This window comes from Salvia splendens, chromosome 6, assembly GCF_004379255.2.
Source record: "Salvia splendens isolate huo1 chromosome 6, SspV2, whole genome shotgun sequence".
NCBI lineage: Eukaryota > Viridiplantae > Streptophyta > Magnoliopsida > Lamiales > Lamiaceae > Salvia > Salvia splendens.
In genome coordinates, this window is record NC_056037.1 from 28,369,910 (window position 1) to 28,395,233 (window position 25,324).

At 38.2% G+C, this 25,324-nt stretch overlaps 2 protein-coding genes, 1 long non-coding RNA gene and 1 other non-coding gene across 4 annotated transcripts; 3 read left to right on the forward strand and 1 right to left on the reverse strand.

The window, feature by feature from the left end:
• Nucleotides 1-5,788: 5,788 nt before the first annotated feature.
• Nucleotides 5,789-9,187, reverse strand: LOC121809055. Its single transcript, XM_042209606.1, has 4 exons — nucleotides 9,066-9,187; nucleotides 7,189-7,828; nucleotides 6,381-7,113; nucleotides 5,789-6,267 (listed from the first exon to the last, which is right to left on the reverse strand). Exons 1-4 carry the CDS (start codon nucleotides 9,185-9,187, stop codon nucleotides 5,789-5,791), a joined length of 1,974 nt encoding a protein of 657 aa, XP_042065540.1.
• Nucleotides 7,037-7,139, forward strand: LOC121810154. Its single transcript, XR_006052411.1, has one exon. It is a non-coding gene; the product is annotated as a small nucleolar RNA R71 (small nucleolar RNA).
• Nucleotides 9,188-12,080: 2,893 nt separating the features above from the next.
• LOC121809057 (protein piccolo-like) lies at nucleotides 12,081-21,769 on the forward strand. The gene is made up of 17 exons (XM_042209607.1): nucleotides 12,081-13,552; nucleotides 13,638-13,766; nucleotides 13,872-14,877; nucleotides 14,977-15,071; nucleotides 15,587-15,946; nucleotides 16,064-16,468; nucleotides 16,615-17,001; nucleotides 17,158-17,601; nucleotides 17,756-18,094; nucleotides 18,302-18,709; nucleotides 18,998-19,231; nucleotides 19,381-19,731; nucleotides 19,870-20,109; nucleotides 20,266-20,670; nucleotides 20,826-21,176; nucleotides 21,317-21,580; nucleotides 21,653-21,769. Exons 1-17 carry the CDS (start codon nucleotides 12,269-12,271, stop codon nucleotides 21,767-21,769), a joined length of 6,819 nt encoding a protein of 2,272 aa, XP_042065541.1. The 5' UTR covers nucleotides 12,081-12,268.
• LOC121808073 lies at nucleotides 21,745-22,293 on the forward strand. Its single transcript, XR_006052100.1, has 3 exons — nucleotides 21,745-21,857; nucleotides 21,990-22,073; nucleotides 22,168-22,293. It is a non-coding gene; the product is annotated as an uncharacterized LOC121808073 (long non-coding RNA).
• The last annotated feature ends 3,031 nt before the right edge of the window (nucleotides 22,294-25,324 follow it).

Here is a 25,324-nt window from a genome sequence, read left to right on the forward strand (position 1 = left end):
GTTTTCATTTGAAGCATTAATTAAGAATGAATATTGATTTGAATTATCAGCTCGGTGATCGAAGATCTACATAAACTAGCTGCCGGTTTCCCAAGTTTTTCGATTTTCCAAAAAAGAATAGGTTTTTCAAGAGAAGAGAGAGAGAGAGAGATTCAACTAAGGAGGTATGTACCAGCCGGCAGGTTCTAGCTTAATCTTGATTAACTTCAAATCTAGTTTTAGATCCAATTATTTCTTTCTATTTTGCTGATTAGTTTTAGTTTGGTATCATAACCCTCATCACTCGATTTTTCTTTGGAATTTTATACAAATATATTTGAAATTATTGAAAATTTCTATGCACACAATTTATGTTTGTCCCATTTGGATCATTTTCTTAACTACTTTTTTCACTAGTATTAAAGTTAAATAACAAAGACTGATTAGAATCGTGGATGAATTTTGTATGTTCCAAATCGTTTTCTTTCATTGCAGTTTTTAGGTTATCAAATACATTATTTGTTGAAAATTTCATCAACTATTCGAGGCAATTATTTTTTCCTTTCTAAGTGTTTTTTTAATGCTGAACAGACAGCTCTAAACTGTGTGTGTGTGTGTGGGTGTCTCGTTTATTATAAAAGTATATTGATTGCAAATTTCAGCGTGATCATAATTTATTCCTGGATAAATTTTAATTAAAAGAAAATTCACATATGGCACTTATATTTTATAGCCAAACGCATCCTACTTGTTAAGTTATGTACTTATCAACAGAAAGTAGTAATTAACCAATCAATAAATATTCTGAATTATTTTATCCATGTTACTAGGGCGGCCGGGGAATTATTACTTTCTTTTTTCCTCTAAAAAAATAACAAAAAGAAATAAATTTATTTCATAAAAATTCAAGCTGTCAAATTCTCTTTTTTTATAAAGACTTCGTTCAAAAAAACCTAACACTTCACAAAATCTCAACATAAATACACAAACATCATCTTGCATTAATTTGGTCGAGTTTTATACAACTTCAATGTATCTAAGTAGCACATTTTCACTGAATTCCACATACATTTGTTACTATTTCAATTGGTTGGGAACATGCTTTTATTAAATATACTGATTGCATATTTTAAATATATAATCGTGTTCGCTTCATAAGACTCATATTTGTTGTTATTTTTATTTAAATTTTGCGTGGACCAAAAAATATGTTCTCTTTCTTTATGGTGCAGAATTATGGCGGCTTCGTCTTCGAGCAGCAGCTTCTCAAAACCTCCGTGCGCGGCCTGCAAATTCCTGCGGCGGAGATGCCTCTCCGGGTGCATCTTCGCGCCATATTTCCCGCCCGAGGAGCCTACGAAGTTCGTGAACGTCCACAAAATCTTCGGCGCCAGCAACGTCAGCAGCTGCTTAACGAGATCCCGGCTCACCAGCGCGAGGACGCGGTCAACTCGCTTACTTACGAAGCCGAGCTCGGCTCAAGGACCCCGTCTACGGCTGCGTCGGCGCCATCACCATTCTCCAGCGCCAGGTCTTCACCCTTCAGAGAGAGCTCGACGCTACCAATGCTGACATCATGCGCTTCGCTAGCGGAACCGGAGCCCCGAGAGGAAGCGGGTCGGTTATGATGACCCGAATAGTACGGATTATTGGACTGGGAAAGGTCAAGATGGAGGCATCTAATATTATATACTCTCACTATGTGTGTATATGAAAATGCATATATGTATGTAAAACATTGACTATGCTTTGGTGTATTAATTAGTTTTGCATGCATTTTAATATGTAACCTTTTTCAGTATATATACATAAACTACGCATTATGTATGAGGAGATAGTAAGATTATTTGACCATAGAAGGATTAATTATCTACAGTATTTTTTTACGATGGATTTAATTTAACGACAATATTAATTTGGCTTAATCTCTTTTTCCGACAAACGGGAAACATATATTAAAAGAAGAAGTCATGTCTAATCTAGGAAATAATAAAATCCAAGAGAACGATAAGATTGTGGAATGATTCAAGAACCCGTCTCCTTAAAAAATCAAATCGTAAATACGTGCGAATGATAAACCTTTAGAAAAAAAAATGGGACAAATTAAAACTCCAAGTTGATGCACAAATAAAGATTCCCCCGTCTTCAGAAGAGTATGAACTTGGTTACATAGTTTTAAACATTATTGATAAATAGAGAATAGAATAGAGAAAGTTTTTAAGTATGCTAGAAATGAGTCCACCTCATTAGAAAAGAGAGTCCCAAATTGAATTTACATTACATCTCTGGAAACGGACAAAAAGAAATAGTGCTACTCTTCAAGAGGGAGTAAATATTATAGTATATTATAACTGCATCCATATTCAAACTAAAAAAAATTAAATTTTTTTAAAAAATAATAAAATCCGAAGGATATAATCCGTTTGATAACTTTCTAAATTGCCTAACTACAACTATTTAACACTTTATTTAAATAACACGAAAATATTTGTATGTCAACTAATGTAAAATTGATGTCAACAGAAGACATAAGTATCTCAACTACATGATGTTAGCACAAATCTCCTGGGAAGAACTCCCGCTTGTCGATAATCTTATCATGATAAGTTTTGAGGCGCTCCTTGTAGATGTGGAATTTTCGAACGCCTCATTCCGAATTCATCGAGCAAATTCAGATAAGATTGTCCTTTCCTTTCCCGCCTTGTAGTAGTCGGTATTTTAACTGCTTACTGCCAATATGATTTGTGCTCAAGCTCCACAGGAAGATGACAGGATTTCCCAAACACCAATTGGTAGGGTGACATGCCGATTGGCGTTTTATACGCCGTTCTATACGCCCACCCAATGCATCATCGAGCTTCAAAGCCCAGTCCTTTCTATTCGCATTCACCGTCTTCTCCAAGATGCCTTTGATCTCTCGATTGGCCAATTCAGTTTGACCATTGGCTTGAGGGTGAATGGGGAAGTGATTCGGTGCTTGACACCATATTTACTCAACACGACTTCCAACCACTTGTTCTTGAAATGAGAACCCCCATCACTAAGTAAGGCTCTCGGCGCCCCAAACCTCGTAAAAATATTCTCTCTTGACAAAGTTGATCACCACTTGGAGGAGTTGACCGGAGTAGGGATTGCTTCACCCAAAGGGACACGTAATCGATCGCCAAAGGATGTATTGATGGCTAGAGGATGGTGGGAAGGGACCCATGAAGTCAATCCCCCAACATCGAAAAGCTCTATCTCCACAATAGTTGTCATCGGCATTTCCTTCCTCTGGAGACACCCCCGTTCTTTGGCATTTATCACAATGAAAGACGAACTGTTGACAGTCTCCATAGATGCTAGGCCAATAAAATCCGCATTGAAGTACTTTCATCGCCGATCGATTAGCTCCAAAATGTCCTCCACTAGGACTTGAGTGACAGCTTCTGATCACCGCTTCCCATTGCTCATTGGGAGTGCATCTCCTAATCACCATATCCGCACATCTTCTAAATAGGAACGGCTCATCCCAAAAATAGAACTTGACATCATGAAAGAACTTCCTCATTTGATGCTTGTTGAGGCCCTCTGGAACCACCTTGGCTACTAGAAAGTTCACAATATCTGCAAACCATGGTACGGAGCTCTGAGCATAGAAGAGATGCTCATCAGGGAACTTCTCATTGATAGGCTTCTTCAAGTTCTCCTTTTCAAAACAGTGCTCCAATCTAGATAAGTGATCGGCTACCACATTCCCACACCCATTTCTGTCCCGAATCTCCAAGTCAAATTCTTGTAGCAAAAGAACCCAACGAATTAATCGAGGCTTGGCATCCACCTTAGCAAACAAATAGCGAATGGCAGCATGATCTGTAAAAACAATTGTCTTTGCTCCAATGAGGTACGGGCGAAACTTGTCAAAGGAATATACCACAGCCAACATCTCCTTCTCCGTGGTGGTGTAATTTGCCTGAGCTGGATCTAGAGTCTGGCTCGCATAGTAGATCACTCTGAACACTTTATCCCTCTTCTGCCCCAATGCTGAACCTACAGCCACGTCACTGGCATCGCACATAATCTCGAAAGGCTGTGACCAATCTGGAGCTATAAGTACGGAGCACTCACCACGCTTTGTTCAAATTTCAAAGGCTTGCAGACATTCTGCAGAGAAGTTGAACTTGACATCCTTGGCTAGCGAATTGGAAAGGGGGCGGGCTATCTGAGAGAAATCCTTAATGAATCGACGATAAAACCCCGCGTGCCACAAGAAACTCCTCACAGCTTTCTCACTAGACGGTGGTGCATCTGCTCAATCGCCACGATCTTGGCTCTATCAACTTCTAGTCCTGCAGCAGATATTTTGTGCCAAGCACAATACATCCCGTACCATGAAGTGGCACTTCTCCCAGTTCAGCACCAAGTTGGTCTCCTCGCATCTCTGTAATACTCTCGTCAGATTATCCAAACAATGATCATAAGAAGACCCAAAACCGGAGTCATCCATGAAGACTTCCATGATGTCTTCCACCTGTCTGGAAGATGGACATCATACATCTCTGAAACGTGGCAGGGGCGTTGCATAGTCCAAAAGACATCCTCCGGAAGGCATAGACACCATACGGGCAAATAAAGGCGATTTATATTGGTCCTCTGGGGCGATCAGGATTTGATTGTATCCGGAATAGCCGTCGAGGAAGCAGTAGTACTCATATCCCCCTAGTCTGTCAAGCATCTGATCAATAAATGGAAGAGGAAATGGTCCTTCCTCGTGGCTGCATTGAGAACTCGGTAGTCGATGCAAACTCGCTGCCTGTCACCAATCTGGTGGCTATCATCTCATCATTGCCCACCTTGAATCACAGTCATTCCACCCTTCTTGGCTACGACTTGGGTGGGACTCACCCAATCACTGTCCGAAATAGCATATATAATCCCGGCTTTCAACCACTTCAATACCTCCTTTTTCACCACATCTTGCATTATCGGGTTGAGCCTCCTTTGATTCTGAGCTTTAGGTTGGATCCTTCTTCTAATAGAATCCTGTGCATGCAGACAGTAGGGCTGATTCCCTTGAGGTCCGAGATAGACCACCCTATGGCTCCCTTATGCTTTCTGAGCACTCGCAGCAGTTTATCGAGTTCAGTGGAAGTAAGTGATGAAGAGACAATTACCGGATACGTCTCATTCTCTCCAAGGAAAGCATATTTGAGGTGTGAAGGCAACGGCTTAAGTTCCTCTTTCTTCTCTTCTTTCTCTTCCTCGTCTGCCGGATCTTTGAGAGATAAAATTTGTTGTTCCTTCTTGGAATCTCCCACCAGAATTAAGAGCTCCCACAAAATGAAGTAGTTCTTCAGCAAATTCAGACACTTGCAGACTGTCTGAAGCCAGTAAAGACTGCGATAGGCATCGCTCGAGCCTGTCTTGATAAGAAATAGCATGGGCTACCTCTCTCACACAATCATCAATCACCTCGATCATGTTACACTGTTTGAACCTCCAAGCATCCTCGTCATCATATTTCTGCATCGCATCATAGATGGAAAATGTGATACTCTCATCATTCAGTCGGAGAGTAAGTTCTCCTTTGTGCACATCAATCAGTGCTCTCCCTGTGGCTAAAAAGGGCCTGCCTAAGAGAAGTGGGACGTGCCTATCTTCCTCCATATCAAGTACTACAAAGTCGGCTGGAAAAATAAATTCCCGACCTTGACAAGTATGTCTTCAACGATCCCCTTCGGATATGACACTGTTCTGTCAGCCATCTGCAATGATATAGTAGTGGGTCTGAGCACTCCAATCTTCATTTTCTGGAAGAACGAATAGGGCATTAGATTGATACTCGCCCCAGATCACATAACGCTCTCCCTTCTTGACAATCTCCCACTATGCAAGAAATGGTAAAACTTCCTGGACCCTTCAGTTTAGCTGGTAGCTTCTTTTGAATAATGGCGCTGCAGCTTTCAGTCAAATTCACCGTCTCATACTCCATCCATTTCCTCTTGTTAGAAACCACATCCTTCAGAAACTTGGCATAGCTGGGCATCTGCTGTAATGCCTCCACCAATGGGATGTTTATCTGCACCTTCCTAAATATATCCAAGAACCTCGAGAACTGTGCATCTGTCTTCTTCGTTTGCACACGTTGAGGGTAGGGAATCCTCACGTCAGTGGAAGTGTGAGCTGCAGGTGGTGCAGGTGGAGTTGGAACCACGTTCTCCTTAGGTGGGGGAGTAATTTGTACTGCCTCGGTCTCAACTTCCTCGACTAACTCCTCCTCTTCAGGTGCCTTTTCCGTTACTCTGTCCTCTGATGGCATTGCAGGTCCTCATAACTTTTTCCACTCCTCAGCTGCACAGCTTTGCAATCTTTGGGATTTATGATGGTGTTCGAAGGGAATTTTCCCGGTTGAGTCATAGTACTCACAGTCTGGGAAATCTGGCTGATCTGTGTGTCGATGTTCTTCATATGAGTGGCCATGCTTTGCACATCTGTCTCAACCTTCTCCATTCTTTGGTTGTTCTGTTCCATGAGCTTGTTGGACTGTAGCATGAAAGACTTAAGTATGTCTTCCGTGGTCATCTTCTTCGGATCATCGACCACTCCATTGGTAACCGTGAACCCCGGGGGAGGTTGCAGAGCATTATTGGGGTTCCCATAAGAGAGATTGGGATGCCCCCTGTTCCCAAACTGATTATATCCTCCACCCTGGAAGTTGGGACGTTGGTTATTGTAGTACCGGTTGTTGCCCCCTTGGTTCACATAGCTAACATCCTCCATATTTCCTTGGGGCTCTTGAGTCGGTTGCCCCATTGCCATGCAGTCAAACTTCATAGTCAGCGCATCCAGCTTGTCAGATAGGGCGCTCATAGGATCATGATCTGTGGTAGACGCCACCCTATGTACTTTACTCCTGTTGTTGCTCCATCCGTCGTCATTAGATGCGAGCTCTTCTATTACTTCCATGGCCTCATCCACTCCTTTCTTCAGAAAATTACCACCTGAGCTCAAGTTCAACTCCCGTTGTGCTTCAGGCACACACCCCTCGAAGAATGTTATGACTTGAACAGTTGGGGTTAGCCCATGATTAGGACATCGCTTCATCAAGGCTTTGAATCTCGCCCATGCTTCTCTGATATTCTCCGCAGGGTTCATCTGAAAGGCAATGATCTCATGTTGCTCTTAATCGCCTCACTGGGGGGGATAAAACTTTTCTAAAAACTTCTCTACCATAGCATCCCATGTTCTGATTGAGCCCGACTCCAAGCTCTCCAACCAATCCTTTGCTGAATCCTCTAAGGAAAAGGGAAACAGCCTAAGTCGAATCTGATCATCTGTCACTCCATTCAACTTCGTAGTGTTGCAGATCTGAATGAACTTGGTGATGTGTTTGTTCGGATCATCTGTGGATTTGCCCCTAAAAGCAATATTCTCTGCCATCTGAATAAGTCCTCTTTTCAGCTCAAAGGTGTTGGCAGCGATGTTGCTATGGACAGTTGGATTTGCCTGGCCTTGGTATGCATACTGATTCTGAACAGGCACCACAGCTTGTCTATGATTGACTTGTTGACGCAGCTCCTCCAGCTGTCGTAGAAGCTCAGCATAATTGGGAGGAGGGGGTGGTGGACCGTTGTTGCCCTCTTCGTACTCCATCAGACTAGGAGAAACGGGATCAAACAAAATATGGTCCTGAACTGGTGATCGGATGGGTGAAAGGTCGCTTTGAACTGAAGATGCTCCTATGCTGTTAGGCGAAGAAGCTTGAATTTTCTGCGTGAGTCTCCTATAGGCGTTCCTCTTCCGGTTTGTTGCTTCGATCTCCGGATCAAAAGGTTCTAGAGGCAAGCCTTTAGAACGTGTGTGCATACACCTGAACAAGAAACACAAATGTGAGAACTCAAAAATTTTTTTTAAAATGAAGTAAAAAGAAACAAAAAGCAATAAAATCTGAAGTAGTAATCTTGATTATTATCACGATATCAAGTTATATAACACAAAATTGTCCCCGGCAACGGCGCCAAAAACTTGACTCAACTTTATTTTACCCAATTAATACCCGCAAGTGTACGGGGTTATTGTAGCATTTAGCAAGCAAGAGTATATCGTATCCCACAGAGACAAATAAGTGTCAACTTGAGTACCACGAACCAATTTCAACTACTATCCAGACAATCAGAAATTTTTTTGGTTTGAAAACTAACAACTACAAAAAGCATGTAAAGTCAGAGAATAAAATAGAACACTTAAACACGAAAGCAATTAAGAAAGCTGTGTAAGATGGTGGAGAAATATGCAAAATTCAAGGATCCGATGCACAACTCATAGCCTAACCCAATTGAAATCGATTTACCATTTAAAGTCTCTAGAATTATTGAATCAATCACACATGTAGATTAAACCCCCCTCCCGAGGTGAGAAACCTGTAGATTAAGTGTAACAATTGAAGTCCCCTTCTAATTCTTAGACCTAACTCCCAATAGATCGATTAGATAACAGATTCTACTCAAAACCTCAACTCTCCCGAGTTCTATTGAATTAAGGTGTGAATTATTCTTCTTTCAAGATTAATTATTTCATCTCCCGATTACTCTAAGAAATCCTAACACTCCCAATTGGTGATCAAACAATTGTTAGGAAAAAGCACAAGAATAATTCAAATAATTACAAGAGCAAGATAAAAACGAAGTCAATTGGATTAATAATTATGAATCAATGCATCTTCACCAAGAATTCTACACAAAGTGTTTAGCTACTCATGTTCAAAGTAGAAAACAAACAAAAACTAAAGAAAATAAAAGAATTCATGATACGGAATACAATTGGCGGATGAATTGAAGCTTGAATCTCCAATCTTCTTCCAAGAGTGCTCCTAGAGAGAGAGAGTGTGTTTTTGCCGCTTGTAGAGAATGAATCAAATTGCCCTAGCTCTTGCCTCTTATTTTTCCTCCAAAAATCGCGTCTGGAATTCAAAAAATCGTCAAACTGACGGACCCGGCCGGATGTATTTATTGCATAGGAAATTCACCCGACCGGGTCGGATGCTACTGGACTCCTCGCGTGTTAAATGGGTCACCCGACCGGGTGGAATTAATGAACTGGAAATTCACCCGGCCGGGTCGCCCTTGCTCGGCAGCTTCTGACCTTCGGCAGACTTCACGTTGACACCCGGCCGGGTGGAATTTAACCACATGATATTCACCCGGCCGGATAGTTCCCTTTTTTGCAGCATTTTCGCCTACTTTTTGCCTAAAACACTCAACAAACATGTGAACCCCAAAATATAGAGTAATTGGCTGGAAATAACCATTTTGAGTACCGAAACTCAATAATTATGCACATCAACATACCAATCACAACACTATAAATACGAGTTTGTCAGCGGCGACGACGCCTTCCGGTGTTGCCGCAACCACGATTTGAGAGGAGGAGGTGGAACTGCGGCTGGGGGAGGCAGCCGTAGCGGAGGGTGCCTGGACGACGGCGAGGGCGAGCAGCAGCGGCAGAACACCAGGAGTCGGAAGCCGGCATGTTTCCGTCAAATTTTTGAAATTTCGTCCAAATTTGGAATTTCCATCAAATTTTCGACTGAACCGTCCAAAATGGACCAAATGTGACCCGTTTTTATTTGTGAGGGACCGAATAATTCAAAAGATAATGTTTTGGACCAAAATAAAAAAATCGCAATATGTTAAGGACCAAAATGGGGCTTTAGTCTTTTAAAAACAAGGAGGTCATTTTTAGATCATTTTAGTTTATATTAGAGTTAACACAATCGTTTTATTAATTCAATGTAAATGTAATTTATGGGAATAAGGTCATTCCATAGCCGTTTTAGGTCAAGACATGTGTATAATTGGGTCATTTTGTAGCCATTTTAGATCAGATTTAAATAATTTCATATATCAGACAGTGCAGATCATTCAAAAGGAAAACATTGCTGCCAATTTAAAATGATCATTTTACTATTGGAATGAATCAAAACACCCCCATCCACGGCACATCAGAAATTTTTTAACTCTATCTGATCCTTCCACTACTATTCTCATTAAATTTCTTAAGAATTTAAATTATGTAATTTTAAGATTTTTAATCCAGTAATCATTAAATTTTAAGTTATTTATTTTACAAATAATAAAATATAAAATTGGAGAATTTTAGAGAGAGAACTCCTACATAGTTTAGGGGAATTTTAGAAAGAGAACTCCTACAAGTTTAGTCCCTAAACTATGTAATAATAGACATAAATTGGGCCGTATGTTGATCTATTGGTAAAGTAGTTAATGTTGAGGTTAAATAATTCAGAATTGATTCTACTGTAATAATTTTTTTTTATTATGATTGGGATTTTGATCTCTAGTTATGTAGTAAGATTTAAGACTCTTAAAATGTGTAGGACCAAATAGGTTTTCTTACAAATGTACAAGATTAATTTTGGACTATAAGCACGATTGACCATGAAACTTTCAAAAAGTAAGGTTTTTCACACCAACATTCAAATTAGCAATTAATATTACGAACTTTACCTGAGTTTGGTATTTCCCACCGGCGTAAACATTTTGGCAAATTACATCATGATGCGGATTTTTTATTTTAATTTCTCAACAACAACTTCAGAGCTTCATGTTTTTCAATCTTTTAAGATAGTTTTTCTTGAAGCACACCATCCAAAATTTTTCTTAAATCCATCAATATAGCCAAAGTTTATTAATTGGGGGAGATAACAAACTCGGGTAAAATTTGTGATACGTATTATTTACCAATTTAAAAGTTCGTGAGAAAACACTAATTTTTTGAAAATTCTATGATAGTAAAGGTCAATATCTCGATTAGTAAATATGAATTAAAACATATTACTTCATTTATGACTAAAAACTAACGAACCTAATATATAAGACCAATTTTTTTAGCAGTACAAAACTATTAGATTTTAGTCATATGTATTAGAGTGCAATAGAGTGAAATAAAACTAAGACCACAATATCAATTGAATCCAAATATGGATGGCTTGCATCTATGAAAAACGCGTGTCGTCTGTATCAAAATAATCATCAAAAGGTTATAATTTATCCATTCTTAATTTAAAGAATCACGATATATTAGAAAATCTCTTATAATTAATGAAGTAAATCTATCCTCAATATTTCTCTTTTTGAAACACTGATATATATCCCTAAACAGTAGAACTTTTCTATCTCTGCTTCATTATTGTTTCTAAAATCACTTCGTCAACACGGACATAGAAATTAATTAATCATAATACTGATAAAAGTTAATCACAATAATGTAAAAATAGATATACACAAAATATAAGTATATACCATAGGTTTTCTATGTTAGTATACTGATTCGTATATTAGACAATAATCATGAGATGTAGTCTAAGATTAAGAGTTGTGAGATTCAATCTCATGAACCAAACATAATACATATTTAATCCTAAGATATACATGTAAACCGAATAATGCATGTATTTTATTAGTTTATTTATTGAAGTTTTCTTTGCTTAGATTTAATGGACAAGTGTACCATTTCTCATTAAAAATTAAAAAAAATAATTTATTAAATATCACGTCACATGTGTAAATTATTGGATTACAGTATCTAATGAATAAGATTGGTTTTACGGTTTTACTAAAAAAAACTCCATGAAAGATCACCATCATATATGTGTGTATAGTTAGTATATAAAAATCGATGAGATATTGACCCCTAATATCATGAAACTTTCAAAAAGTTAGGTTTTTCTCACTAATTTTAAAATGATAAATAATATCACGAACTTTACCCGATTTTGTTATTTCACACTATCGAAAAAGTTATGGCAAATAATATCATGATACGATTTTTTTTCCTAATTTCTTGATAACAACTTCGAGAGCTTCAAGTTCTTCAATATTTAAGAATAGTTTTTCTTGAAGTACACCCTCCAAAATTCGGCTTCAATCCATGAAAATAACCAGAATTTTTTCGTAAGTGGAAAATAACAAACTTATGTAAAGTTCGTGGAAAAAACCCAACTTTTTTAAAGTTCCATGATATTATGGGCCAATATCCCAAAATCGATTAATAAAGGTAACTTAGCCAGGCAAGCGAGATATACTTTTGATAGGTATTCATATCATAGTTTACATAATTTAAGTCAACCGTGAGAGTAAATGTTGTGTTGCTCCTTTTAACATACTAGAACTTTCTATTTTATCATGTAAGTCTTTTATTCACATTTTTGACAAATAGCTATGCCTATTGTTATCCAACATGGCAGAGAGTGGAGCAACTTGAAAATGTTGTAGATACTATTGTCAAGATTTCTATGAGTGAAGTCCCCCAAGAAAACCAAAATCAAGATGACAAACACAATGAACTTCCTATGGTTAAGGGTGAGAATTTTTTAAAATCACCCGTGACTAGTGAGGTTCATTCCGAAGCAAATGGTGTTGCACCCGATGCCAGTAAGGTCGTTGAGCCCGCAGAAGAAAGCCAACAGAATGTCGAAGTATCAAACAACAAGGATGGTGACGAAGACAGAGGTGTGGTACGAGAAGAAAAATGCAGCATGGTTTCATCAGTAGCCGTTGCCCCAGAAATGAAGGCGGGAGATATAATCGATGCTTGTCATATAGATGATGCAGCGGGAGTGACTCAACTATCTAAAGAGACAAGCAACGACCATCATGGCTCGTATGATTCCTCCACCACCGAAAATGTTGCCCTTCCAAAGGAGATATTACTGGAATCTAGTCTCGTGAGCAAAGAAACTGAGCCTCGTACACCTTGCATCTCACAAAGTGAGAAGCTGAATCTCCAATCAGAGTCAACAGATGACAAATTTACAAATGGAAAGCCAACAAAAGAGGATTTGTCGTCTAATCTCACATTATATCCGGAGCCAATAGAAAATGAGAGAAGTGTTGAATATGATTTCAACACAACTGCAGAGAAAGCAAGCCATGAAGATATTTCACCTCAAGAAACGATCACACCACTCGATACTTCTAATGGCGACAAGTTAGTGAGCAAGAGTGAGTTAAACACACCATTCTCTAAAGAAGAAGATACGGTCGCACAGAAAGGTGACAAGTCTGTGACAGCGTCAGAAGACCATGGAGTTACCTCAAAGAAGACTTTGAGTGAGAGCCATGGAGATGTCGAATGTCAGTCTCAAACCTTGGAAGATGTTGCTACAGGTCTTAACGACTTAAAGCGTGTTGAGAAGTTTGAGGAGAGCTCACCTGTCCAAGTTGAAGATGCACAGATAGAACGTGATGATCATTTTGAAGAAGAAAGTGAGAGGCTGCCATTGACAGAAGTATCAACAGAGGGGCCAGCTGAAAACGTTGCCCTAGAAGCCACGGATAATGTGAAAGACAGGGAAGACCTCAAAGAAGTTGAAGTTTCTGAGAATGAGCATAAGGGAGATCTTGCAGAATCTTTTCATGCATCCCCTGAAAATATTGAAGTGTCTGATTTGAGCCAAGAAGACAGCGTAAAAGCTCCTCCAGAGGAGCAAAGCAGAAATGTAATTCCACATGGAGACACAATTAAGGCAAACAAAGCAACAATAAATGCAGATGATCGACATGAAGAACGTCTTGAGGTATGGATAACACTCCTATGAAGAACTTAGTTTGTTGCTTTTCCTTTAATCACACTCAGTATATTAACCTTTCATCTTGTTGCAGGTTTTTCCAACAATTATTTTAAGTTCCCACGAAGGAGTAATCATGAATGCGGTTCTACAAGAAGATACGAATGTCCATACGTATGGAAAAGTAGTTGAGGAGGTTGACAATCACAAGGAAGTTCTTGAGGTACAAGATGAGACATTATGAGCTGAAATATACGGCTTCACTCTGTTAAAACTACATGATTAATCTTTCAATTCACGAACTTGACAGTTTTTGTTCTTTCTTCAGAACACAGATCAAACATCAAAAGACGGCCTTGATACTTTAGTTGATCGACCAGTGGAATTGGCCAAAAATGAAGACGCATCTGCCAAAGAAACCCAACGGAGTACTGAAGAATCCAACAACACTGACAAATATGGCGATATAGATGCGGTACCAGAGGTGTGCAATGCGGATTCGTCAGTTGCAATCTCAGAAATAAAAGTAAGAGATACACTTGTTGATCCTGACATGGACGATGCGAAGGTGGTGACTCGGATATCTAAAGACACAAGTAGCGATCATCATGGCATAAACGATTCCTTCACTGAAGATGTTGCGCTTACAGATGAGATTTTAAAGAAAACTGAGTCTCATACGCCTTGCATCTCTGAAGGTTCTGAAGATAAGGAGTCAAATATCCAAGTGACAATAACAGACAACAAATCTGTGGATGAGAAACCAAGAGAAGAGGATATTTCATGTAATCTCACAGATGAAGTCTCTAAGGAAGGGGAATCTGACCTCAATAAGATGATCGCGGAACAGGAGGAACTGGAAAATAATAGAAGTGTTGAAAATATTACATCTGGAGAAACAATCAAAACACTTGAGACTTCTAATAGTGACGAACTACGGAGCAAGAATGAAGAAGAAACGATCGTACAGAAAAGCAATGAGCCTGCGACAACTTCAGTAGATTATGGAGTTCCCTCAGATAATACTTCGAGTGAGAGTCACGCAGACGTAGAATGCCAGGATAAAACCTTGGAAGATGCTGCTACAAGTCATAGTGACATAAAGGTTACAGAAAAGTCTAAGGAGATATCAGTTACCCCAGTCGAAGACTCACAAATAGATCATAATGAGCATTTGGAAGAGGAGGGGCTGCCATTGACAGAAGCGTCAACATGGGGCACCAATGACAACGTCTCAAAAGACACATGTGAAGCCAAAGAACAGGATGAAGACCACGAAGAAGCAACATTTTCTGAAAGCGAGCAAAGTACAAAATGTACCTTGGTGACAGAAGGTGCACAAATAGAAAATACTGCAGAATCCTTGAATGTGCCCCATGAAAATATTAGAGTTTCTAATATTAGCCAAGAAAACATCATTGAATTTCTTCCAGATGAACAAAGCACTAATGCACACAGGTATGGAAACAAAATTAAGGCAGAGGAAGCAACAATTGATGCAGCTGAGGGACAGAAGAACGGTCGTGAGGTATGTATAACAAACACTCCTACTAAGAACTCGGTTGATTCTTTTCCTCTAATCACAAATTTGAAGAATAGTAGCTTCATTCTAAAACAAGGATACTAGTAATAAGAATAACTTTTACATTGCTCTGAGTAAATTAACCTTTCATGTTGATCTGCCAATTTTTCTTGTTCTATTTTACTTAGTCATCGACACGCTTGAAGATTCATAGCTTCACCCTAGAAAGAAAAATACATATATTTACGGCCGTTATTAAATCAACATTTCACTTGTTGTAGTGTTTTCTACCAATTTTTTCTGGTTCTCCCAAAGAGGAAACCATGAATGAAGTTATACAAGAAGTCACAAGTGACAATAAGGATAAAAATATAATTGATGAGGTTGACAAACATGAGGAAGTTAGTAAGGTACAACATGGGAGTCATACTACAAAGAGATATATATGGCTTCAGTTTGAAAAGAGTAATATTATTTATCAATAAACTTATGGAGTTAGTAATTTCTTATTAATTCTGCAGAATCTGTCTACAACTGTTTTGACTGAGCATTCCGAAGGAAACTCATTGGTCGAACTGGAAGGTTCAGAAACTAAAAAGGAAGATGACTCGGAAAAGGAAAGCAATGAAACACCTTTGCCACTAGAAGTCAGTGACACATCAACGTTTTTGGATGAGGCTCGTGTTGAGGATGGAGAGCCCAAGAAAGCTGAGTTTTGTGCTGATGAGATGGATGCGGAAAGTATGCCACCGAAGACAGAATCTATAAAAGAAGGAGATGTGCATGTAGATTCTGAAGATACAAAAGTACCTGATTCAGTGGACAAAGTATCAGAAGGTGGAACAGTTGATGGAGAAGCAGAAAAGGAAGAAAATGTTGAGGTACTGGTCATATATTACTAGTATATTATTTTATAACAACTAGCTTCATCATATAAATATAGAAGTACTAAAAACGAAAAAAAATAATTAAGAGTGACCTTATTCTTCTTCTTGTAGAATGTTCCAATAATTATCCCAAATGAGAAGACGGAAGAGAATTTATGCATCCATGTTGATGGTCAAGAAACAGAAAATGAACAACTATCCTCGATAAATGATTACCCAGCGAACGCCAGTAATGATGAGGTAATTGTCAAGGACGAGGAACCAAGTGGAGAAGAATTGTTTGGAAAGGACAAAAACACTGAGAGTGTTTTGCTGACAGAAGAAGTGCAGAGCAAAAAGGCTGTAGAATCCTTACATGCAGCACTTGAAGATAAAAAAACATCTGATTTCGATCAATGCACAGAAGCAACTGGTATCCTTGAGGAGCCTAACCCTGCTGAAAATTCACAAGGAATGCCCAGTGATGAAACAAGAACTGATGCAGCTAATACCAATGAGAAAACTCAGGAATTACAGGTGAAAATCATATTTTGAACTGAATTATATCATTACTCAGCTAGTGTATATCTTGAATAGTAAACCCTCCAAAAAAAGGAACCAGATTATTCTTTTCCCTTTGAGCATATACATCATTATATTTAGTTTTCTTGTCCATGTTGCAGAATGTCTCATATGAGGGTAGTGACAAGGGCTTGCTGATCGAAGTGGCTGACTCAGAAATGGCACATGATATAAATTTGGAAGAGGAACTGGAAACACTGTCACTAACTGAAACTTCAAAAGATGAGGCCAGAGATAACGAGTCAACAAAAACTAGCAACGAATTTGCAAGCAAAGTTGAATTGCCCAATGATGAGAAAAGTACAGACTGTACTACACCAAAGAAAGAGAGTTTGCAGTCTCAGGATCATAATACACCTACTCCAAGTGCAGCCGGAGAAACAACTTGTTCACTTGAAGAGCAAAGCTTAGGGGAGAACTCCCAAACAATTATAAGCGAAAAACTAATTGACGAAGGTGCAGCTGAAAAGCATGATCTCATTCTAGAGGTACGTACGACTAAGCATCAAAAGTAGAATGTGGACTTTTTTCTTACGATTATACAATTTTGAACATTGAAACGTGTCTGCAAGAAGAAAAGAAATGAACAGAAATAATTTCCCTATAGCTTATATCTTATCAATTTGTATATTATCTGGCTGCAGAATGTAGCCACAGAAACTCCACATGAGCACATTGAAGAGAATGCAGTAACCCAAGTGGGTTACTCAGTGGGGAAACATGAGGAAAGTATGGAAGAGGACAATCAAAATTCATCTTTGATAGAAGCTCCAGCAGAGGAAACCAATATCATGGAATCAAAAAATATCGATGAACCCAAAAATTGGGGCGAAGAGTCAATAAAACCTGATTTGGAAAATGGGGAGAATACAGAAAGTATATATGTGGAGGAAGAAACAGATGTGGAGACGCCTATTGACTCCTTGCAAGTCAAGCCTGATGATATTAAACAACATGATTCAGTTTCAGATATAAACAAATCCATTGAGGAAACCTCAAATTCAGATCCACAAGAAAATTCAACTAACAAGGTAGAGAGAAAATCTGTTGATGCGACTCATGCAAATGAGGGAAATGTGGAGACAAAGGTGAATAATGTACTTAGCTTATCATCATTGATTCAGTATCTTATTTGACGCCTTAGTGAATAATAGATGGCTAGACCTGATCCTAAACAAAAGGATAAAAGCATCACTCAGATTTTTATTGGATAGACTTTTATGATTTTTATTTTTACTTCAGGATGTCGCGAATGATATTCCAGACTGTGACAAGGAAGATAGGATACCAATTGAAGAAGTTGGCTCACAAAATCCATTGAACGAAGCTTTAGCAGGCAATGCCAATGCTGACGAGTCAACAAAAATTACTGAAGACTGGTTGATCACGAAAGAAGAACCCCTCGAGTTATTGCAAGTAGCAGATCAGGATATTGAAACCCCTCCTTCAAGTCAAGACAGGGAAATAGGTTCTCTAGATGAGGAAAGCCCCACTACAAGATTTGAAGCCATCATTGACGATAACAAAGAGGAGATGCCTAATAATAAAACAGGGGAAGAGGATGAAACTCCTAAGGATAAGGTGAGAATCAAACTTGTGAAATATCTTGATTATTGATAATTAAACTCCCCTGATGCAAACATAACTACGGATTACGATATTTGAGTTGGTTGTAATGACACAAGTAAACAATAACTGGCTAACTTGGCCCTAGAAGTATATGATCAACATCATCCTTTTCCGGAGTTTTGGCAAATAGAAGTTTCATGATTTTTATTCTTGCCACAGGATATTGTAGAAAATATTTCGGAGTATGGCAAGGAAGATAACATGCCATTCGAAGAAGTTGTGTCACAGAATCCACTGAATGGAGCTTCGACTGAGAATGCCAACATTGAGGAGTTACCAAGAATCAATGAATGCAGTTTAATCAAGGAAGAAGCATCCCTCGAGTCATTGCAAGAGGCAGCTCAGGAGATTGAGACTCCTAAAATCACTGAAGGCAGTTTGATCAGGGAAGAAGCATCCCTTGAGTCCTTGCAAGAGGCAGCTCAGGAGATTGAGACAACCCACTTGGGTCAAGAGAGAGAAATAAGTTCTCCAAATGAGCAAAGGCCTCTTGAAGGAATCAAGGATGATAACACAGAGGAGATAGCTGATAGTGAAACTAGTCTGGAGGTTGAAACTAACCATGAGGTGAGAATCAAACTTATTAATTATCTTCATCATTACACCGGGGTAAATGGGGGAACCATTATTGATCATCTTTTAGAAAAAAACACATAAGTATTCATTAATATATGGGTTAGTTGGAAGCAGTTTGGTATAAACTTTCTCCGTAGTTCTACTTACTAGCCAAAATAAAAACTGACTTTGCATTTTCTTTTATGTACTTGTTTGATCATCATTTTAGCATTAAAACTTTAGTATCATAAAAATATGATTCCATGTATTAAATAGATAACAAATGATCTGGAATTCCAGCAGAATATTGCAAATACTACTCCAAGTGAGGACAAAAAAGAGAGTATGCAAGTCCAAGAAGATTGCCCACAGCAGGAACAAAATGAGAGTAAAAACATACCTTCTTCGGGATCTCCAGCAGTGTCCTGCACCGAAAGTAGTCCAGTCAAAGAAGAAGAAAGAGTGAAAATTAATCCACAAGGGACATGTGATGAAACACATGAAAATACTGTTGATGCTGCTAATAAAATCAATGTAAGTTGTCAAGTATAATTAGGAGTAGAAAATGCATTATCAATTGTTGTGTACTAATTTCAAGACAAGCAGGGATATGTCACAAGAGTTAACAAGAATGTAAATCTGCAAGATAAACAGATTTGACAAATATCTTATACATGATGCAGAACTATGCAGCAACTCCAGATGAGGACACTAAAGAAGATTCACGAGACCAAGTAGATGATATACTCCTGGAACAGGAAGAACATTCAGAAAAGGATAGTGAAAGCACATCATTATCAGATGCTCCAAAAGATGAAATCACAGAAAGCACGTTGGTTAAGGAAGTAGCAGAAGTTGAGGATCCTATTGACTCCTCTGATGTAGTAACCGAGGATATCAAGGCATTTGCTCCATGTCAAGTCACAGAAATAAGCTCCACTGTGGACCAAATCATAGATACGGAAGATATCTCAAGTAACAAAATAACAGAAAAGACAGTTGATGCAACAAGCGGGGACACTCAAGAGACTCAGGTGATTTAAATTGGACTCTAATACATTAAGAAGTTTTTTATCATGTAGATGAAAGTGATAACAAGATTAAAGAATAGTAAAAACAAAAACTCATTTTCCAAATTGTACAGTGTTTTTAATCTCCTATTTATATTGTAGGATATTGCAAAAAGTGTTCCACGGGAATATGACTCACCAAAAGAGCAAAATACTGAAGCTGTATTGATAAAGGAAGATGTATCCATTGGGTTACCTCAGATAGTAGGTGATGAAACTAGTCCAGTCCACGAAGAAGAAAAAGTGGAAATTCCTACTGAGGAGCTCATCCTAACTGCTACTCCACAAGGGATATTTGATAAAACACAAGAAATAACTGTTGATGCTACTAATAACAACAATGTAAGTTCTGAAGTAGAAGTAGAAAATGCACTATAAATTGTTGTTTGCTAATTTCAAGTCAAGCAAGGACAATTAATACTTAGGTTCTAAATGAAAGAGAACTCAATAATATTTTCTTATTTAGCTCAATCAAGTTCTAAGTTATTATTATCACAGGATCTTGTAATAAGAGTTCCAAATGGAGACAATGAGGATGACTCACCAATTGAAGTGGATGGCTTACGAGAACCTTCTTCTAAAGAAGTTCCTGCAGAAAAGATCAATGATGATGAACCAACTACTAGCCATGAGGTTGAATTTGCAAATGAAAATACTGTAAAAGCCAACTTGAACGAAAATGAGGAAAAACTAGAATGTTCTCTGGTAAAGGAAGAAGCACATATTGAGTCTTTGCAGGTAGCAGATAAGGATGTTAAAGATACTTCTTCAGGTCAAGATAGAAAACCAAGCAATTTAGAAGAGCAAGGCTCAACTGAAGATTCTCATGAAACCATGGGTGATGAAAGATATGCAAAGTCATTTGATTCAACTGATCTGAAGCAAGAAACTCTTGCGGACGAGGTCAGATTTATATTAACAAGCTGACTCTATTATCAGAAAATTAGGGAACAAATTCTAAAAATTAATTGCTATTTCATGTTATGCTGAAAAGAGTTAACAAGAATGCATATCTGCAAGATAAATAGATATAACAAAATATCTTATACTTGATGCAGAACTATGCAGCCACTACAGATGCGGACACTAATGAAGATTCACGAAACCATGTAGATCACTTACTAATGGAACAGGAAAAACATTCAGTAAAGGATAGTGTAAGCACATCAGTATCAGATGCTCCAAAAGATGACATCAGAGGAAGCACATTGGCTAAGGAAGTAGCAGAGATTGAGGATCCTATTGACTCCTCTCAAGTAGCAACTGAGGATATCAAGGCATTTGCTCCAAGTCAAGACACAAAAATAAGTTCTACTGTGGAACAAATCATAGATTCTAAAGATATCTCAAGTAACAAAATAACAGAAAAGACAGTTGATGCAACAGGCGAGGAAAGTCAAGAGGCTCAGGTGATTTCAATTGGACTCTACTAATTTAAGATTTTTTTACCATTTAGATGAAAAGAATAGCAAGCTTAAAGAATATGATAAATAAAAACTCATTTTCCAGATTGTACACGGTTTGTAATCTCCTTCTATTTATATTGTAGGATATTGCAAAAAGGGTTCCAAGGGAAGATGACTCACCAAATGAGCAAAATACTGAAGCTACGTTGATGAAGGAAGATCAGTCTATTGAGTTACCTCGAATAGTAGCTGAGGATATAAAAGAACCTTGCTCGAGTGAAATTAGGGAAACAAATGCTCAAGAAGAACAAATTCCATGTGCCAGTTCTGGAGTAGTCATCAATGACAACAAAGAGGAGACAACAATTGATCCAACAATCTTTAAAAATGAAACCCTTAAGAATGAGGTTAGTATATATATACTCTGTTTTTTATAGAGCTCTGCGTCTTATGACGTTGAAATGCCATTCATTGAGCAGGTAGCAGAAGTTTCTGAAGAAGCTGGAGAAAAGGCTTCAGAAGAGGTCGAAGAAAAGATATTTGCAAATGAAGCAATGGAGAGAATCCTCCAAAGAAGAGCTGGAAACGAGCATTGAGGAGCCTACACCGAAAAAAGACGGTGAAAATCCTCACAACTTAGATATTGCATGTGTGAAAACAGACACTCAAGATTCAAGTAAAGAGGTATGCTCATTTAAGTTCACTTCCAACATTGATGACCACTCCGAAGCGTAGCACTTGTAATACATAGGAATTACAGGTTCGCCATTTATACTTTCAGTACAGTTTCAATAACCTATTATACTTGCGGTCTAGGTTGTCCAAACAACAATAATCCCTGAGGGAGAAAGTGAGGAACATAACAAGGAAGATGAAATTTGCAGCTCAGACGAACTGCAGGTAAAAGATGAGGTGAAAGAATTGTAGCACACACCCATTTTTATCATGAATGCATTGGTAATCACCATTTTATAATTAGACATCTACTCTGCAGGAACATTTGATACTTTCAGAAGGGAAAAGCAAGGAGGAAGCCAAAGAAACCTATAAAGAAGCCTGTGTTGAGGCTGAGCAGTTTGATTTATCTTCTCAAACCAAAGACATATCAGAATGTGCATTTGTGATGTTGGGCAGGAAACCCAGAAGAGAATGAAAAATATACAACAGAAAAGTTTATGAGAGGATGATCCAAAACAAATCACAGAATGTGAAGTATCCTCGGCTAGTGAAGACATTAAATTGACAGAACAATCCTCAGAGGATGCATCCATCACTGCTGAAGTTCAAGAAGCAAAAGCTGGGATTGATTTGGGGGCTGCTGTTCCAGTCCAAGAAGCAACTGGAATAGAAAGTCAAGAGGTAGAAGAATTAAATGATAAATGCACAGAGATGGCAGACACCTCCACAACAAATGAAACTTCCGTTGTGACAGCATCCAAAAATAGAGAAGAAGTAAGGAGGAGCCCCACTGGAGGCCGAATACAACAGACCAAAGAAACTGCACTAACTGAACAACTCTCAGAGGGTGCATGTATCACAGCTGAAGTGCAAGAAGAAAAAGGTGGGATTTATTTGGGGACTGCTGTTCCAGTCCCAGAAGCAACCAGATCAGAACGTCAAGAGGTCGAAGAATTAAATGATAAATGCACAAAGATGGCAGACACCTCTGAACCAGTGGAAAATTCGGAGATTTCCACATTGAATAGCATAGGAGAGAGTACAGAACGAACCAAACTGGAGGCCAAAGACCAACAGGCAAAACTTCGTGATTTTCCAGAAGAATCAAATATGAGGCATACTGAAGAGAAGATAGCAGGAATAGATGATGCAGTGAATCTTCAAAGTGTCAGAGATACTGGCGAGGATGTCCAGGACAAGGAATTCTGTAAGGAATCATTTGGAGTGTCAAACAATCAAAATCCAGTGAAGGGAGATCCAGAAGAAAGAACAGAGACCAGTGAAGGAAAGGAAGCAAACCCGATTCAAGTAGCACCTGCCTCGGAGACACTACAGCAAGAAATAGAAGAACAAAAACCGGGAAGGGATACTGAGGACGTCCATGAAGAAGATACAAATATATCTAGTATCCCTAATCAGTTAGAAAGTGTCTGTGGTGCAGATACAGCAAAGCTCCCGGAATCAAGCATTCATCAAAGTTCTGTTGAGAACACAGATCAATGTGACAGATCAGTAAATTGCGATGAGCGAGGTGGCTGCGGTTCCAGCCCCAGCTGCTGCGCCCTCGCCCTTGCCGGCCGGGGCTGGGAAGGCAAGGTTGTGGATGTGAGGCCTTCGGGTAATTACTATGAGATAGATTTTTTTTAGCTGAAATCTTGTTTTTTCTTTTCTTTATGCATTGAGATGATTTCTGCTATATCTTTCTACTCAAATTTAAGTTTAGGGATATTGTTTCGTTTGCAAGGAAAGAATAGATAAAGGCTGTGTGTTCCTCAAATTTAACTGGTTTTGGAATTATTGGTTTTATTTTTTGAAAGACTTGTAAAAATGTAGGAGAATTTAGATTGAGTTGGAGGTTTATTTGATCAAGATTTAGTAATGTCTTATTACTTGTTTCTTGTAGTGGAAATTCAGAATTTCATTTGTAATTATCACATGTGACCCACATTTTCCTCTTCACTGTAACTAAAGGAAAAGACGCATTTTGCGCTTTGAAGATTTTCATTTTGCTTTACTAGATTTCTATTCAGTATAGCGTGTTAAGAGAGAAATTTATTTGTGCAAAGTAATCATTTTTATTTGTCATTGGCTTATTATTCTACTCTCTATAGAATCTATTTGATTGAAATTTACTAATGTTCATAACTTAATTTTTATTGCAAAAGTTTTGAACGTAAGTCTATTGAATTTCTCATGAAAAATCAGCATAATGCTTAAGAGCATCTATTGCTCGGACTAGTGTTTGCCCTAGTGGGCAGACTAGTGGTCGCCACATTAGCGTTTCTTAGTTCGGCCTACTCTCCTGCGGTGATTCGAACTAGTGGTCGGGCAAGTACCCACCTTTATATTTAAATTTAGTTTTTTATTTTATTTTCAATTACTCCCTCCATTTCATGTTAATAGAGGCATTTCTTTTCGGCACGGAGTTTAAGAATAATGTGTTAAATGGTGGGTGAATAAAGTAAGAGAGAATAAAGTGAGAGAGATGAAGAGAGAATAAAGTAAAAGAAAGAATTACTTTTGCCAAAAATAGAAATGACTCAATTACCTTGGAACTTCATAAAATAGAAAAATGACTCTATTAACATGGAACAGAGGGAGTACTAAGAGCATCCACAGCGGAGAGCACACCGCTGTCCATCCGTTCGTGCCAGCGGCACGACACCGCTGCGCTCTTGCCGCTGGCACGGCGCTGCTCTTAGCTAAGAGCACGTCCGTGCCAGCGAGCAGGGCGACGTAGCGCGTTTCTATTGGCCGTTGGCATTTTTTTAAAAAAATCGAAAATAATACCAAAAATAAAAAAATATATTTTTTTGGATTCCCAAAAATATACAGATTTTATTACCATTTTTTTGAAATTTTTTTTGATTTTTTTTTAAAAAAATTTAATCTCAAAATCATCTATAAATACACACATTCATCATCCATTTGGGCGAAATTCGGCCACGAGTAGTGGGTTTTTTTAATTTTATGAATTTAATTATGTAATTTATAATTTTTAGGATTTAAATTATGTAATTTTTAATTTTTAAAACTTTAATGAAGAAAATTTTAATTTTTAGGATTTTAATTATGTAATTTTTATTTTTTTTGTAATTTGTAATATTATTCCGGTTATTTTTAATGCATTTTAATATTGTGGAAATGTTTTTATTTAAATTGAATAATAGAATGGTGGGACCCTTGAGCATGTCCTTGCGGAAGAGCACGGATGTGGGTGTTGTGCTCTTGCCTAAGAGCAGGGAGTAAAAGTGAGTTCAGGCCCACATCCGTGCTCGTTGGCAAGAGCACGGATGTGGATGCTCTAAATACCAAAATATATTATATTAAACACGATGAATTTAAACAAACACTTACATTACTAAATTTTTAAAAACCTACACTACTCATCTAAATCTAACTTCTTCAACAAATTCTTGATTATCTTTTCATACATCCGGCGGGTGTTCGGGTCGGTAGCATTGTCACGGATG

Excerpts from the sequence above, each read along its gene's own strand:
- LOC121809055 (XM_042209606.1), bottom strand. The coding sequence starts at position 9,187 with ATGCTGCAAAAAAGGGAACTATCCGGCCGGGTGAATATCATGTGGTTA. Across the intron at positions 7,829-9,065 it reads AGCAAGGGCGACCCGGCCGG|GTGTATGCACACACGTTCTA; the intron begins GTGAATTTCCAG and ends TTTCTTGTTCAG. Across the intron at positions 7,114-7,188 it reads TCAGAACATGGGATGCTATG|ATGAACCCTGCGGAGAATAT; the intron begins GTAGAGAAGTTT and ends ATTGCCTTTCAG.
- LOC121809057 (XM_042209607.1), top strand. The coding sequence starts at position 12,269 with ATGAGTGAAGTCCCCCAAGAAAACCAAAATCAAGATGACAAACACAAT. Across the intron at positions 13,767-13,871 it reads ATCACAAGGAAGTTCTTGAG|AACACAGATCAAACATCAAA; the intron begins GTACAAGATGAG and ends TTCTTTCTTCAG. Across the intron at positions 16,469-16,614 it reads AGAAAACTCAGGAATTACAG|AATGTCTCATATGAGGGTAG; the intron begins GTGAAAATCATA and ends TCCATGTTGCAG.